The 18,197-nt window shown below is 37.6% G+C and overlaps 1 protein-coding gene across 1 annotated transcript in view; it reads right to left on the minus strand.

Moving 5' to 3' along the window:
- Window positions 1-18,197, minus strand: part of LOC128639529 (putative lysosomal acid lipase/cholesteryl ester hydrolase) — a 53,553-nt gene that overhangs the window by 9,226 nt on the left and 26,130 nt on the right. The window contains exons 7-8 of the mRNA XM_053691669.1: window positions 13,906-14,052; window positions 413-484 (exon numbers count right to left, since the gene is read on the minus strand). Coding sequence (XP_053547644.1) covers window positions 413-484; window positions 13,906-14,052 — 219 coding nt within the window. The remainder of the gene's footprint in view (window positions 1-412; window positions 485-13,905; window positions 14,053-18,197) is intronic.

Below are 18,197 nucleotides of genomic sequence, written 5' to 3' on the forward strand. Positions count from 1 at the left end.
ACTCCTATTATCAATTTTTCTTCGTTCTCTAGCTATCTTTATTTTAAAAGCAGGAATGTAAATCTTAGCATTCAGTCCATTTTAGGTTCAGCACCATGGATTGGACTTGCTTATTGGAGGCTTACATTTACCCACCAATAAGCAGGCATAACCCAGGTTCTCGACCAAAAATGGGTCGGCTCTTATGCATTATATTCCTGCTTTTTAAATAAAGATAGCAAGAGAACGAAGAAAATTTGATAATAGGAGTAAATTAGAAAGTTGCTTAAAATTACCTTCTCTATCTGAATCATGAAAGAAAAAATTGGGTTTAGTGTCCCTTTAAAGCATTGGTGCGTTGTTCATAAAAAGATGTTTCAGAAAACATTAGCCTACTGAGAATGGACCATCAACAAAATATTAAAATCAGTACCTGAACCCAGTGAAGCATGTTCTGCATAGATGTTCCAGAAGGACAGTGGGATAAATACACGTCCGCACGACTCTAAAATGATAAATAAACAAGTGAATGACATATTATTTGATACTAGATAACATCACAAAATAAACTGTTATTAGCTAACTGGAGAATACACACCTTGAAGGTTATCTGGGTGAAGGATTATGCTGTGGACTTGAAATTAAAGGAACATTAAACCCCAATTTTTTCTTTCATGATTCAGATAGAGAATACTATTTTGAACAACTTTCTAATTTACTTCTATTATCTAATTTGCTTCAATCTCTTGATATTATTTCCTGAAAAGCATATCTAGATAGGCTCAGTAGCTTCTAATTGGTGGCTGCACATATCTGCCTCATGTGATTGGCTCACCCGTGTGCATTGTTATTTCATTAACTAAGGACATCTTAATAATGAAGCAAATTAAATAATAGAAGTAAATTGGAATGCTATTTAAAATTGTATTCTCTGCCTGAATTATGAAATACATTTTTTGGGTTTAATGTCCCTTTAAGCTTTTCTCACAAATGGAAATTATAATAAGCTCTTAAAGCTATGAAACGTCAGACATTATAATAAAGCTTCATTTTCACCTTAGTGAACAGTAATTTTTCCCTTAGTTATTAAGTATTGCAACAAGAGATTTTTAACAAGAATTAAAACAATATGTGCTTTAAATGTAAAGGGACATAAAACAAAACAAAAAATATTTCATGATTCAGATAGATTATACAATTTTAAGTCTATCTTCATCAGATGTAATCCACAGGGGAAAAAAAGGCATAAAAAAAAAGCTATCAAAAAAATCTAAGTGGAAAAAAAATACAAGGGGTCCTCTTCTTTCTTCATCAGAGGTAATTCACAAAGTGGTCATTGCTCTTCTGGTCCTCGGCAGTGGCTCCTCCTCCTTGGTGGCGGCTCCTCTTCTCCCATCCGTTCTTCATGCTGTCTTGCAGCACACTCTTTTTTCTGTCAGTTTTCCCCTTTTATAGGCAGTTCTATTGGATGTTTTTTAAAACCATTTCAAATCAGCCAATAGAAAGATTTATTTTCTTTTTTTTAATCAGCCAATAGGAAAAAACATTCTATTCGCTGACTGATTTTTAAAATCAATCAATAGCAATAAAGTCTATTGGCTGATTTACTGTTGTGGCTTATTTGCCTTAGGGGTTAATAGTGTACCGGGGTTATGTTTGGTTGGGGGTTATGGAAGATTAGGAGTCAATAGTATAGTGGTGTTAGGTTGTGTTGGGGGTATGGCACTTTAGGGGTTAATAGTGAAAGTAGAACATGCAATATACACCTTTACGAGCTGTAGGAATGTGAGTATATCATATATGTGTATATGCAATGATTTATTTATGTACATTTAATGGTATAATGCAGTAATGTGTATTTTAGCAGACTTGTGCAGCCAAGACATTTTCATTTCATCTGAAATTTTTGTAACGAATATTTGGTGGAAATTCGTTTCCCCAATTATTTGTTGGCTGCACTATTCGGTATTACTGAATTTTCGTTAAAACTAATGTAAATATTTAAAGTTATAGGTGAAAAGTTCTTACCTTTTGTATGCCGGAGAGTGACTTGTATTTCCACCAGATAGAGCTCATAGAGCATTTAGGCCTGTACCAAGAGAATTTGATCCTCCCAGGGATGTGATATTGAGATTTCATAGATACACAGACAAAGAGAAGATCCTGACTGCCACGAGGAAACAACAAGTCTTCAAAATTGATTATATACCCTTACAATTATTTGCTGACCTCAGCCCAATCATGCTCCAAAACCGCAAAGAAGCGAGATTTCTTACTCTCCATCTTAGAGATCATGGTCTCCCCTACAGATGGGGCTTTCCCTTCAGCTTGAAGGTAATGAAGAATAATAGAGTTGCTGTATACCGTTCTCCAGAAGATATAGAAAACTTCTTCCAACAGCTGGACATTCCTGTCCCAAAGTATAACGTCATAGGAGGTAGCCGCAGCTGAAAGCGGAACACCCGACAATAGCAAACCTTTATTTTGGAACTACCAGCCCCAGACTACAGTGAGGTGCGTCAGGTGAGCGGTGGGAATCAATCCACCAAGAGGCAAGGAAAAATAATTTATTCAAACAAGATTAAAAATTGCATAGACATGCAGGGGTCAAGGAAGAGACTATCCTGATGCGTTTCGCGCCCCTAGTGGCACTTAGTCATAGGATACAGGTGTAAGAGACCAGTGCTTGTTTAAGGACAGAATCAACCAATCAGGGACCAGAAACCGGACCACACATGGAAGCACCCATCTCATACATAAGGTGGTATTACAAAAGACAGAGGTAAAAACAAAAAAAAAAAACTGATAAAAAACAGAGATACAATTTCCTTGAAAAAATGCTTACAGGATCTTGAAAAATATATACAAGAAATGTTAGCCAATAATGTTGATTGATAAATAAATAAATTAATTTCCAAACATGGTAAGATTAATTAATGTTTGAACATTAACTTAAACATGATGGATGATATTTTATATTTGTCATTGGCTTATTTATTTAACTAGAAAAGTTGATGTGGGAAAAGAATTTACAAAATTTATATATAATACAGTAAAAGCCTACCCAAAGAAGGATAATTTAAATGATGGATTACTTAAACTTTTAAGATGATGGTAAAAGGAAACCTTGATATGATAAACATAATTTAATCTGTGAAATATGAGATGTCTCATTCCAATTCATACCCTTGTGATGTCTCGTATCTAATTTCAAAATCCAAAATAATTCCCTTTTGGTAAGGAGCTTATGTCTATCACCCCCCCCCCCCCCGGGGCTCTTTTTACAATTTCAATGGTCTGCACCCCAAAATCAGGAACATTGGTGAGGTGCAGGCCATTAAACTGTTTGGCTGTAAAATTTTCTACATCCCTAAAATGCTCTCTCACTCACAGAGTTCACAGGAGGTCTGGCCAACATATAGATATTTACAATGGTTACATGTTATTAAGTATATGACCCACCATGTTTTGCATGTGGCATGGAAATTAATGTCAAATACTATTTTGGTAACAGATGAGGAAAATGTATTTCCTTCTTTTGTCATTTTACAAGCCTTACAGTTGTAGTTGTTGCATTTGAAATTTCCCTTGTGGTTTAGCCAAGTAGTTGCAGTGGTTTTATTGGTCTGAATCATACTTGAACCCAGAGTTATAGGTTTTCTAGAGACAAATTTACATTTATTGACAAATGGCGCTAGAGTGTTGTCATTATTTAACAGTTTAATGTGTTTTTTCAAAATGTTGACAACTTTGGGATACTGCAATGAGTATGGAGTGCTAAAAATAATGGCTCCTTCTGAGAACTAATTTTGTTTCACCAGTAAATCGGAATTGGTCATGTATCCCTCATCACTTAGGAATAAGAGCTGTGAGGTGGTTTCTAGACAGGGACACCTCCTATCTAGAAGAGGAGAACATTTTTCTGAGTGAATGTTTGGAGTTCCTGCTAACCCACAATTATTTTTTGTTTGACAATGTATGTTCAAACATTAATTAATCTTACCATGTTTGGAAATTAATTAATTTATTTATCAACATTATTGGCTAATATTTCTTGCATAAATTTTTCAAGATCCTGTAAGCATTATTATTAGCATTATTTTTGTTTTCACCTCTATCTTTTGTAATACCACCTAATATATGAGATGGGCGCTCCCATGTGTGGTCCGGTTTCTGGTCCCTGATTGGTTGAGTCAGTCCTTAAATAAGCAGTGGTCTCTTACACCTGTATCCTATGACTAAGTACCACTAGGGGCGCAAAACACGTCAGGACAGTCTCTTCCTTGACCCCTGCATATCTATGCAATTTTTTATCTTGTTTGAATAAAGCTGTTTTTTTATTTTTCTCACTGAGTGCTCAGGACATCTTATTTTTTATTCCTGTCCCAACACTTTCTCCTCTAGAAAACACCAAGGATACTTCACAACTTGAAGATCTTCCTCCACCAAGACCCCAACGTCCCCAGTGGAAGAAAGTCAACAGGAATAGATCTAGAGACACTCTATTCAAGATGAAAAACACTCCTGCAGATATAGAGATCAGTTGATCTAGAAGCTGAATCACCTATGATTCAAATATGATCAAAATGCGAGGACTAGATGTGATTACACATCTTGATGGAACACTGTTCTAGATACCTTTTATACAGGTGTATCCTTTATATATATATATAGCACTATACATATTTGAATAGTTAATATGGGTTATTCAGAGTTCATAAGACCAGAAAGCTTACTCTGATTCTATACTCTACACCATGTATTGTATTGTTGTTTTTCGTTTTTCATTCTTGCCATTGCCTCTCTACACTAACCTCCTTTTCTCCTTAGGTGCACTCTCACCTGTATTGGTTGAAATACACCCCAATGATTCCCACCTCCACATTGGAGATTGTTTGTCGGACACCTTTGTTTTTGATAATGTTTATTTATTGGTTTTTATGTTTGTTTATAAGTTTTAACCAGATTAATAATGCATATCTCCTTTTATTGCCTGAGCAAGGATCATTTCCTTTTCCCTTCATTGACAGAGGCGAGACTAATAACAGCCTATATGGTGGGGCTGAAGTCAGAGACTCCCGAGACTTTACAGGGCAACAATGGTTAAACTCTCATGACAACATCATCTAAAAATATTTTACTAATGTCTCAAAACTGTAAAGGGCTAAACTCTCCCACTAAGCGTTTGATTGCACTAAATTGGTTTAGGAAAGAGAAAGGGGACATTGTATTTGTCCAAGAGACCCACTTTCTCAAAAGCAAAGAACCATACTTCCAGTCATGATAATTCCTTACAACCTATCTTAATTCACATACCAAAAAAAACAATGGAGTAGGCATCCTATTCCATCGACACGCACAATTTCAGTTATTAGAGAAATACAAGGACAAAGAAGGTAGATTTCTTAGTGGGTCTCTTATTCAATCGCCCGATTACCCTAGCCAATATCTACTCCCCCAACATGGGACCTCAATGTAGCTCAATTCCCACAACAAGATTGTTCGCAGGGTCGGAGTACAATATCACCCAACACCAGGATTTCTATCACACACACCCTTAAAGACCTAACATTAATGGATATCTGGTGCACACTCCACCCAACCACACGTAACTACAGCTTTTTTTCCAACCCAGCTCAATCCTACTCGCGTATTGATTATTGGTTTATTGATCATTGTAACTTACCTTTAGTAGTAGACGTTATCCCCCCCATAGCCTGGTCGGATCACTCATCAATATCGATCACGATGAATTGGCCCTTGACCCCCCAATACCCATTCACATGGAGGCAAGATGAGGTAATGTTACAGGATCCTCTAATCAAAACACAGATTCAAAATGACATTAAAGAATATTTTCAGCTAAATAGTCACAACTCTGTGCCCTCCTCTACCACTTGGCTAGCACACAAGGCGGTTCTTAGAGGGAATTTATTGAAACACAAAGCTAAAAACAAACACCTATGCATAGCTACATATAAATTCCTCTTAAAAAATTTACATAGAGATGAATTAGCTCATAAACACAATTTCCAAAAGATTAGACTTGCAGAAATCTTTAAAGGGACACTAAACCCAGATTTTTTCTTTTTTATGATTCAGATAGAACATGGAATTTTAAGCAACTTTCTAATTCCCTCCTATTATCAATTTTTCTTTGTTCTCTTGGTATCTTTATTTAAAAAATCAGGAATGTAAGTTTACGAGCCGGCCCATCTTTGGTTCAGCACCTAGGTTGTTCTTGCTGATTTGTGGTTTAATGGTATTCACCAATCAGAAGGCGCTAACCAGGGTACTGAACCAAAACCGTGCCAGCTTGTAAGCTTACATTTCTGCTTTTTCAAATAAAGATAGCAAGAAAACAAAGAAAATTGATAATAGGAGTAAATTACAAAGTTGCTTAAAATTCCATGCTCTATCTGATTAATGAAAGAAAAATTTGGGTTCAGTGTCCCTTTAACTAAATCGAGAGAATTACTCAAAGCACATCTCCACACAGAAGCCTGTAAAAAGGCTCTATATCTTAAAAAGATGTTTTTTCATGGCGGAAACAAAGCTGGCCTTCTTCTCGCGAGAGCCTTGAAACGTAAAACCTTCCAAAATTAAATGTTTAACATAATGTATAAACAAGGAGATAATCTCATAGAACCTAAAGCGATATCAAACACCTTTAGAGATTATTACGGAGAGGTACACAATATTCCTACCTCAAACAATCCTTATCACTCCAGAGAATTAGAACAATATCTTTAAAACACAGTGTTAAATAAAATACAACATAGTTATACAGAAGCACTAGAAGAACCAATTACCCTTCAAGAAATCCTAAACCCAATAGATGATTTACCCTTAAATAAGGCTTTTCAAATAAATATTATAAATTATACAAAGAATCCCTAGCCCCACACCTCTTAGTACTTTATACACAAATTGATCAAACTGGTCAATTCCCTTCAGAATGCCTTGAGACACACACCAGTTATACCCAAACCAAATAAATCCCCCAATACACAAGTAACTATAGACCCATTTAGCTGCTAAACACAGACCTGAAAATATACACCAAAATACTAGTGAAACGACTTAACCGAATATTACCATAAATTATTAACACAGATCAGGCAGGTTTTGTCCCTGGTAGGGAAGCTAGGGACAACACTATTAGAACATTACAAATAATTGATCATGCAAAATACACAAAAACAGAAATGATAGTGATATCGACGGATGCCGAGAAGGCTTTTGACCGTCTTGGTTGGGAGTTCCTTTTTGCAACACGTCGCAGGGTAGGAATAGGTGACTCAATGCTCCGTAGAATACAAAGCTTATATAAATTACCCACCGCAAAAGTGAAAGTCAACAATATATTTTTGGATACATTTCCCATATATAATTGTATGCTACAGGGCTGCCCACTTTCTTCAATTCTATTCATAATCAGCATTGAAGTTTTAGCCCAAAGAATTAGATCAAACCCTGACATTTTAGGAATAAAAGTAAGTCCTTTAGAATACAAACTGTCTCTATACGCAGACACCGAACTTCTTACGCTTTCTTCCACTCATACTTCAGTATTGGAAGTATTAAAAGAGTTTAGACTATTCAGCAAATTCTCAAATGTTATGGTTAACAAACCAAAATCGGAAATTCTTAATGTCACTCTACCAACTCTAGTCTTTCAGACACTATTGCGGCCATGTCCCTTTAAACATCAACCCAAAGCTCTTAAATATTTAGGAATATACCTATCCCCAAAACCGAAAACACTTCTATATATTTACTTTATTAAATTACTTACAATAATACAAAAAGATCTGCAATCTTGGAAAGACCAACTATTTTCTTGGTGAGGTAGATTATAAAAATTAACATCCTTCTCAGATTATTATACACAATTCAAGCAGCTCCTATTCATCTTCCACAAAATTTCCTTATGCAGACACAAAAGATTCTTAATAATTTTGTATGGGGAAACATAAAACCGAAAATCAATAGATTAACAATGTATCGTTTGGTTGGAGAAGGGGGCCTAGGTTTACCTAACATAGAAATATATTACCAAGCTACATGTTTACAAAGAGTCTTAGATTGGCATCAAAATAAGGATGTAAAGGCATGGATACCAATGAATTTACACATACTATACTGCCCTTCACCAGGAGCCCTGTGTTAGTTGACAAAACATTACTGACCATCATGGTTAACCTATAGTAACAAGATAGTAGGTAAAGTACCTATAGGTGCCAAATATTTTTGTAATCAACAAGCACCTGTTAGGGGGGCAATAAAACACTAAGGAGACTCATAGATAAATGAGTTACAAAGTCTGTAACAAAAAAGAGTGGTTTACCCCTGCAATTATTTAGGAAAAATTCTCACTGAATAATACAGGAACGATTTTTAACCATTCATACTTTATCTTAATTGGTTTAACTATTCAATCATACACGTTTAAAAACACTTAAACTCTCTAGATATCAATATATAGCATAGATGTGTGAATAATACCTCTGAGAATAATGTATCTATATGTGAAACATTATACTTGGTTTGTATGATATCAAGCAGTCAGATACAAACATTATCTTTTGTAGCCGGCTATTAATAAATTCAGAAATAATGCTGTAACAAGAGGACCTGTTAATATGTGGAATGTCAGGTTATGAGATTAAAGCTATCTAGCTAATACTTTATCTGTAATTATAAAGTCCTTGCTTGCACGGTCAACTTTAGCACAGCTGTTCTGTGTAATAGATTCTGTCTGCTTAAAATCTCTAGATATTAATATTTAGTATAGGTGTGTGAATAACACCTCTGAGAATCATGTATGTAGATATGAAAAATTGTACTTGGTTTGTATAATATCAAGCAGTCAGATACAAACAATATCTTTTTTAGCCGGCTATTAATAAATTCAAAAATAATGCTGTAACAAGAGGACCTGTTAATATGTGGAATGTCAGGTTATGAGATTAAAGCTATCTAGCTAATACTCTATCTGCAATTATAAAGTCCTTGCTTGCACAGTTAACTTTACCATAGCTGTTCAATGTAATAGATTCTATCTGCTTGAACTCTCTCAATATCAATATATAGCATATGTATGTTAATAATACCTCTGAGAGTCATGTATCTAAATATGAAACATTGTACTTGGTTTGTATAATATCAAGCAGTTAGAAACAAACAATATTTTTTGCAGCCGGTGTTCTGTGAAGGGACCAAACTTTGTAAAAGAGCAAACCATGTCACTTCCTGTGACGTTTCATCAGCTGTTGCACTCATTTTGCACCAAATGCGCATGCGTGCCAGCGTCATCACCTACCTGGCTGCATACATCAAGGTGAAACTATTTAGTTGTGAAATTCTGAAACCTTTCTATAGCGTATGCGTGGGCTTTTCTATCACAAATGGGGGTGTTTTATGGAACGATGTTTATTCAACACTGTATGTGCATTATGGTGTGAAACAGAAATAAATGTATACTTCTTTAAACATATTTATTTATATATAACCTCAAACATGGAACAATGTTTATTCGTCCCTGCATGACAAACAGCCACTCGGCTATCGCCACTGCAGGTCGTATTTTAATGCAGTGGCGATAGCCGGATCAGGTCTGCAAGTCCTTTGTTAAATTGGCCTCCATGGTTCTACTTAATCTTCTACCTTCTTACCCCTGTAAACTTAGACTAAGAATAATACAATTAGCATTAAATTCAGCCAGATCCCTCATAGCAAAACAATGGAAAGCTCAAAGTATCCTTACTTTTGAATGTTGGATCACTCAAATAGATAATACACTATTACTAGAAGAATATGGTTACTTTAAAACTATACATTAGAATTTTTTCATGACACAAAATTTATATCAGACACCAGTAGAAAAGATGTATTTACCAACCTTCTTCGCACACCAAGCAATACAGCTATAACATAATACAACTACTAATTCATAATAGAATCCTTAAAGGGACATAATACTCATATGCTAAATCACTGAGAGTGCACAAGGCTCAATCATTCGGCTGTCCCGGGACAGACATACTGATTTGTTGCTTAGAAGTTCTTTACAATGGGATGTGACTACTGAGAAACTTTTGAGGTAAAATATCTTTCTTTTTTACATAGAGATGTTTAGGTGATATTTTCTAGTCAGCTTTTTACAGCTATACTGCATCTTTTTCAAGTTTTTAAACATTTGGGTATTATGGCCCTTTAAATAAGAAATCCATATACACCATTCCACTAGGGCAGGGCTGTCTTGCCTCTGTCACCCAACCCCCCCATGCACCCTTCGACCTATATATTATGCTCCCACTTAATATCAACTAAGTAAATGCAAATGATTTTGTCTGTACCATAACAATTATTAATAAAAAATAAACAGAAAAAAACAAAAAACAAAAACACCTCAACTATTTCATATACAAAAATCATAAAGGAGCAGTTTCTCATACATTTTATACTCAGCTGCTGGTGTAACAAGTAATTGGAAGCACATTAAGAGGGGAAAAAAATCAGTACACTGTACCTTTAACCCCTTCACTACCAGAAATTTCAGAGAAAAACTTGCCTAAAATATCTGAGAATTTTTTGCATTTTTGATATCACTCCATTTAAACAGAAATAGGGCCTTTGAGGCCTACTTATCAGGCCGCCAACCGCAAATACGCTGGAATTCCGCAGCGCAATTGTGGAGAGCTTGATTCCCCTTAGTTATCAAAGCCTACAGACCGGCAAAAGTTGAAATCTGTGACGTAACATACGATCCGCCGGACTCAGTCCGACACAGATCGATGCTTACGTCATTACAGATGTTCCCAATGCAAATTCGGCACTATCTGACTACTTTTGCTAGTTAACAAATACCTACCAGGTATGCTCGCCACTATTCCAGCCCAGCGTACCTGCTTTTCCATAGCAATCAATGGGAGTCTGAAAGCAGCGAAAGCTCATGTTCGCTGCTGCCCGATATCCCATTGATTCCTATGGGAGAATAAAAGTTATGTTTACACCTAACACCCTAACATGTACCCCGAGTCTAAACACCCCTAATCTGCCGCCCCCTACACCGCCGCCACCTACATTATACTTATTAACCCCTAATCTGCCACCCCGACACCGCCGCCACCTACATTATACTTATTAACCCCTAATCTACCGCCCGACACCGCCGCCACCTACATAAAGTTATTAACCCCTATCCCTCCACTTCGGAGCCCACCGCAACTAAATAAATGTATTAACCCCTAAACCCCTGGCCTCCCACATCACTAGCACTTACTAAACCTATTAACCCCTGAACCGCCAGCCCCCACATCGCCATAAACTAAATTAAAGTATTAGCCCCTAAACCTAACAACCCGCTAACTTTATATAAAATATTAACTCATCCCTATGTTATAATAAACTTAAACTTACCTTTAGATTTAAATTAAACTATATTAAACTAATAATTAACCTACCCTAACTATTATACTAAAATTACATTAAACTATATTAAACTATTAATTAACCTACCCTAACTATTATACTAAAATAACATTAAACTATATTAAACTATTAATTAACCTACCCTAACTATTATACTAAAATTACATTAAACTATATTAAACTAATAATTAATCTACCCTAACTGTTAAACTAAAATTACATTAAACTACAAATTAAATTAACTATATTATATATTTATACACCTAACCCTATTCAAATAATTTAAATCTACAATAAAAAAATTACAAAGTTACAAAAAACTAACAGCTAAGTTACAAAAAATAACAAACACTAAGTTACAAAAAAAATAAACACTAAGTTACACAAAATAAAAAAGTGATTATCAAAGATTTAAACTAATTACACCTAATCTAAGAGCCCTATGAAAATAAAAAGCCCCCCAAAATAAACCCCCATAACCTACAATAAACTACAAATAGCCCTTAAAAGAGCCTTTTGCGGGGCATTGCCCCAAAGAAATCAGCTCTTTTACCTGTAAATAAAAAATACAAATACCCCACAACATTAAAACCCACCACCCACTGAACCACCCCCCCCCAAATAAAAACCTAACTAAAAAAACCTAAGCTCCCCATTGCCCTGAAAAGGGCATTTGGATGGGCATTGCCCTTAAAAGGGCATTTAGCTCTATTGCTGCCCAAACCCTAATCTAAAAATAAAAACCACCCAATAAACCCTTAAAAAAACCTAACCCTAACCCCTGAAGATCCACTTACAGTTTTGAAGATCCGACATCCATCCATTCAAAGAAGCCGGGAAAAGTCCTCATTGAAGCCGGCAGAAGTCTTCATCCAAGCAGCCGAAGTCTTCATCCAAGCCCGCAGAAGTCTTCACCCAGACGGCATCTTCTATTTTCATCCATCCGGCGCGGAGCGGCTCCATCTTCAAGACATCCGACGCAGAGCATCCTCTTCGTTCGATGTCTTCTTGAACAATGAATGTTCCTTTAAATGATGTCATCCAATATGGCGTCCCTTAGATTCCGATTGGCTGATAGAATTCTATCAGCCAATCGGAATTAAGATTGAAAAAATCCTATTGGCTGTTGCAATCAGCCAATAGGATTGAGCTTTCATCCTAATGGCTGATCCAATTAGCCAATAGGACTGAGCTCGCATTCTATTGGCTGTCTTGGATTTTTTTTTTCCATTTGGATTTTTTTGATGTTTTTTTTTCCCTGTGGATTACATCTGATGAAAAAAGAAGAGATGACTTTGGATGGTGAGAAGTTAACTGATGTTTTGTTTTATGTTTTATGTTTGTTTACTTTGTTGTTCTTGGTGTTGTCTTTTGTTTTAACCTTTTGATGACAGGGTTAATTTGTCTACATCAGAACAATGTTCCGATGTAAACAAATTGAAATCCCGCAATTGTGCACGCAATCGCGAGATTTCAATGATTGGATCATGTCAGAGGGGCGTCCCTATGACGCATCCTAGAAGTGCCGTTGGCTTCAGGACAGCCAAACGGTTAGGACGTTCTATTCCGTCCTAACGGCGCTAAAGCCCAGCGCCGTTAGCATGGAATAGAACGTCATAACGGCGTTAAAAGGTTAATGGTTGTTCTTGTATTGTTGTTGTCTTTTGCTTATTTGTTTGTTTACTTTATTGTGGTTTATTGTTGTGAGGTTTTGTTCACTGTTAGGGCTTATGTTGCTTTAGGGGTTAATGGTGTAGTGGGGTAATGTTGCAATGTCGGTTATGTCGCTTTAGGGGTTAATAATGTAGTTTGGTTAGGTTGCGTTGGGGTTAGGTTGCTTTAGGCATTAATAATGTAGCAGGGTTAGGTTGTGTTGGTGCTATGCTGCTTTAGGGGCTACTAGTGTAGTGTAGTTAGGTTACATTTTAGGGGTTAGGTCACTTTAGAGGTTAATAGTATAGGGCTCTGTAGCGTTTTGGAACCACATTGCCACCCTCTGAGATGTATTGTGAAACGCCTTTCAGCAAGACTGCCCTCAAACACTGATATCAGCCCTTTTGATTATTGCACCAGAAATCTTGATCCCGCGACAGATCCCTTTTGAATATATCGCCACTTCGAGGATGTTTCAATCATCAGGGCCTTAGAGAGAACCCTGGGAGTGTAATTTCTGCTGGCTATGTTTACACAATTTTCTATAGCCAATACTTAAGTATTGGCATTTTCAGTATAGGTGCAGCTACCACAGGTAAAAGCAGCTTTTTCAAATGAAAAAATAAAGAAAAATGACATATTTGTAAACAATTTAATACACTCCAGCAGATAAAATGGATAATTCGGAACAAATTAAAGAACATAACATTTTTTAGTAAACTGTCCATTTAAGCAAAATATTCATCCAGTCTTTAATAAAATGCCAATAATTTGATCATCTAAAATATTTACTTTCCCCAGCCTTAAAAAATGAATATAAAAGATTTTTACACATACCATATTAAGGTTCTTCTCGTTAAATCCACATAAGAGAAAAAACGTATTGCCGCATAAATGATTGAATAGTTTATGGTTACAGATATTGGTAGCAAGCCATGTTATTTGCTCTGTTTGTGGGAAAAAAGCCTTGTTGCCAAATATTGTCTAGAAACAAGAAGATGAATATTAGAGAAAACATCTGCATTTAGATTCAAAAGCTACACATTAGTGGTAAGCAATAATAATGGAATAGAAACGAAAGTGTAGATACAATGGCCTCTAGTTATCAATGTCTGTCGGACCTGATCCGACAGTGCGGATCAGGTCCGACAGACATCGCTGAATACGGCGAGCAATACGCTTGCCGTATTCAGCATTGCACCAGCAGCTCACAAGAGCTGCTGGTGCAACGCCGCCCCCTGCAGACTCGCGGCCAATAGGCCGCCAGCAGGGAGGTGTCAATCAACCCGATCGTACTCGATCGGGTTGATTTCCGGCGATGTCTGTCCGCCTGCTCAGAGCAAGTGGACAGGTTATGGAGCAGCGGTCTTTGTGACCGCTGCTTCATAACTGCTGTTTCTGGCGAGCCTGCAGGCTCGCCAGAAACACAGGGCATCAAGCTCCATTCGGAGCTTGATACATATGCCCCAATAACTGTTGTTTTTAAGCGTTCAGTATATCCACAGTTTTTTTTTAATTAATTTATATGGTGTTTCCCAGTAGTAGTGAATATGTATAGGATACAGCAGCACTGAACATAACTGGTATGAACTTACACTCATACTTCTTTTATTTGCATCTTGAATGAACAGTTATTGTGGCTAACTATAGGCCTGATTAATATTAAGCTTGGTTTTTAATTTAATATTTTTAATTGTGATTTCAACAATTTTAAAGGAAACTTTAATTTATATGTATATGAGTGCTTGTGTATAACACACACTCTACACACACACTACACACACATTACACACTTCACATACATACACACACACTACACACATATTACACACACAGACTCACTTCACATACATACACACACTACACACACACTACACAGACACACACGCACACTACTCACACACACTACACACACTACACACACATTACACACACAGACACACTTCACATACATACACACTACACAGACACACACACACACAACAACACACAGTACACACACACTACACATATAAACACTACACACACACGCGTGCACACACACTGTGTACTATAGTTTTACGGGAGGGGTCAGCGCACATGGATGGGGTTGGGCTGTCTGAACCTGATTAAGAGTTTTTTTAGATGGGATTCAGTATTGCTAGACAGGAAGTGACAGCAGGGTGGAGGGATACTTTTGACCCCTTCAGTCCAATGAGAATAACGTGGTAAAACGTAAATGATTGGGGGGTTTACTCTCCTGCATTCATGTAGAATAAAGTTACAACCTCATGTGCCTGCTGTACCAGCGATATACTTGCATGTATTTGTCATACACTTTTGATTCCTTCCAAACCAAGGCCTAGATTTGGAGTTCGGCGGTAGCCGTCAAAACCAGCGTTAGAGGCTCCTAACGCTGGTTTTGGGCGCCCGCTGGTATTTGGAGTCAGTGATTAAAGGGTCTAACGCTCACTTTTCAGCCGCGACTTTTCCATACCGCAGATCCCCCTACGCCATTTGCGTAGCCTATATTTTCAATGGGATCTTTCTAACGCTGGTATTTAGAGTCGTTTCTGCAGTGAGCGTTAGAGCTCTAACGACAAGATTCCAGCCGCCTGAAAATAGCAGGAGTTAAGAGCTTTCTGGCTAACGCCGGTTTATAAAGCTCTTAACTACTGTACCCTAAAGTACACTAACACCCATAAACTACCTATGTACCCCTAAACCGAGCTCCCCCCACACCGCCGCCACTCGATTAAAATTTTTAACCCCTAATCTGCCGACCGCCACCTACGTTATACTTATGTACCCCTAATCTGCTGCCCCTAACCCCGCCGACCCCTGTATTATATTTATTCACCCCTAACCTGCCCCCCACAACGTCGCCGCCAGCTACTTACAATAATTAACCCCTAATCTTCCGACCGCAAATCGCCGCCACCTACGTTATCCCTATGTACCCCTAATCTGCTGCCCCTAACACCGCCGACCCCTATATTATATTTATTAACCCCTAATCTGCCCCCCTCAACGTCGCCGACACCTGCCTACACTTATTAACCCCTAATCTGCCGAGCGGACCTGAGCGCTACTATAATAAAGTTATTAACCCCTAATCCGCCTCACTAACCCGATCATAAATAGTATTAACCCCTAATCTGCCCTCCCTAACATCGCCGACACCTACCTTCAATTATTAACCCCTAAACTTCCGATCGGAGCTCACCGCTATTCTAATAAATGGATTAACCCCTAAAGCTAAGTCTAACCCTAACACTAACACCCCCCTAAGTTAAATATAATTTTTATCTAACGAAATTAATTTACTCTTATTAAATAAATTATTCCTATTTAAATCTAAATACTTACCTGTAAAATAAATCCTAATATAGCTACAATATAAATTATAATTATATTATAGCTATTTTAGGATTAATATTTATTTTACAGGCAACTTTGTAATTATTTTAACCAGGTACAATAGCTATTAAATAGTTATTAACTATTTAATAGTTACCTAGTTAAAATAATAACAAATTTACCTGTAAAATAAATCCTAACCTAAGTTATAATTAAACCTAACACTACCCTATCAATAAAATAATTAAATAAACTACCTACAATTACCTACAATTAACCTAACACTACACTATCAATACATTAATTAAACACAATTGCTACAAATAAATACAATTAAATAAACTAGCTAAAGTACAAAAAATAAAAAAGAACTAAGTTACAGAAAATAAAAAAATATTTACAAACATAAGAAAAATATTACAACAATTTTAAACTAATTACACCTACTCTAAGCCCCCTAATAAAATAACAAAGCCCCCCAAAATAAAAAATTCCCTACCCTATTCTAAATTAAAAAAGTTACAAGCTCTTTTACCTTACCAGCCCTGAACAGGGCCCTTTGCGGGGCATGCCCCAAGAATTTCAGCTCTTTTGCCTGTAAAAGAATAAATACAATACCCCCCCCCCAACATTACAACCCACCACCCACATACCCCTAATCTAACCCAAACCCCCCTTAAATAAACCTAACACTAAGCCCCTGAAGATCTTCCTACCTTGTCTTCACCATCCAGGTATCACCGATCCGTCCTGGCTCCAAGATCTTCATCCAACCCAAGCGGGGGTTGGCGATCCATAATCCGGTCCAGAAGAGGCTCCAAAGTCTTCCTCCTATCCGGCAAGAAGAGGACATCCGGACCGGCAAACATCTTCTCCAAGCGGCATCTTCGATCTTCTTCCATCCGGTGCGGAGCGGGTCCATCTTGAAGCAGGCGACGCGGATCCATCCTCTTCTTCCGATGTCTCCCGACTAATGACGGTTCCTTTAAGGGACGTCATCCAAGATGGCGTCCCTCGAATTCCGATTGGCTGATAGGATTCTATCAGCCAATCGGAATTAAAGTAGGAATTTTCTGATTGGCTGATGGAATCAGCCAATCAGAATCAAGTTCAATCCGATTGGCTGATCCAATCAGCCAATCAGATTGAGCTCGCATTCTATTGGCTGTTCCGATCAGCCAATAGAATGCGAGCTCAATCTGATTGGCTGATGGGATCGGCCAATCGGATTGAACTTGATTCTGATTGGCTGATTCCATCAGCCAATCAGAAAATTCCTACCTTAATTCCGATTGGCTGATAGAATCCTATCAGCCAATCGGAATTCGAGGGACGCCATCTTGGATGACGTCCCTTAAAGGAACCGTCATTAGTCGGGAGACATCGGAAGAAGAGGATGGATCCGCGTCGCCTGCTTCAAGATGGACCCGCTCCGCACCGGATGGAAGAAGATCGAAGATGCCGCTTGGAGAAGATGTTTGCCGGTCCGGATGTCCTCTTCTTGCCGGATAGGAGGAAGACTTTGGAGCACCGGATTATGGATCGCCATCCCCCGCTTGGGTTGGATGAAGATCTTGGAGCCAGGACGGATCGGTGATACCTGGATGGTGAAGACAAGGTAGGAAGATCTTCAGGGGCTTAGTGTTAGGTTTATTTAAGGGGGGTTTGGGTTAGATTAGGGGTATGTGGGTGGTGGGTTGTAATGTTGGGGGGGGGGGTATTGTATTTATTCTTTTACAGGCAAAAGAGCTGAAATTCTTGGGGCATGCCCCGCAAAGGGCCCTGTTCAG

Source organism: Bombina bombina, chromosome 9 (assembly GCF_027579735.1).
Source record: "Bombina bombina isolate aBomBom1 chromosome 9, aBomBom1.pri, whole genome shotgun sequence".
Classification (NCBI taxonomy): Eukaryota; Metazoa; Chordata; class Amphibia; order Anura; family Bombinatoridae; genus Bombina; species Bombina bombina.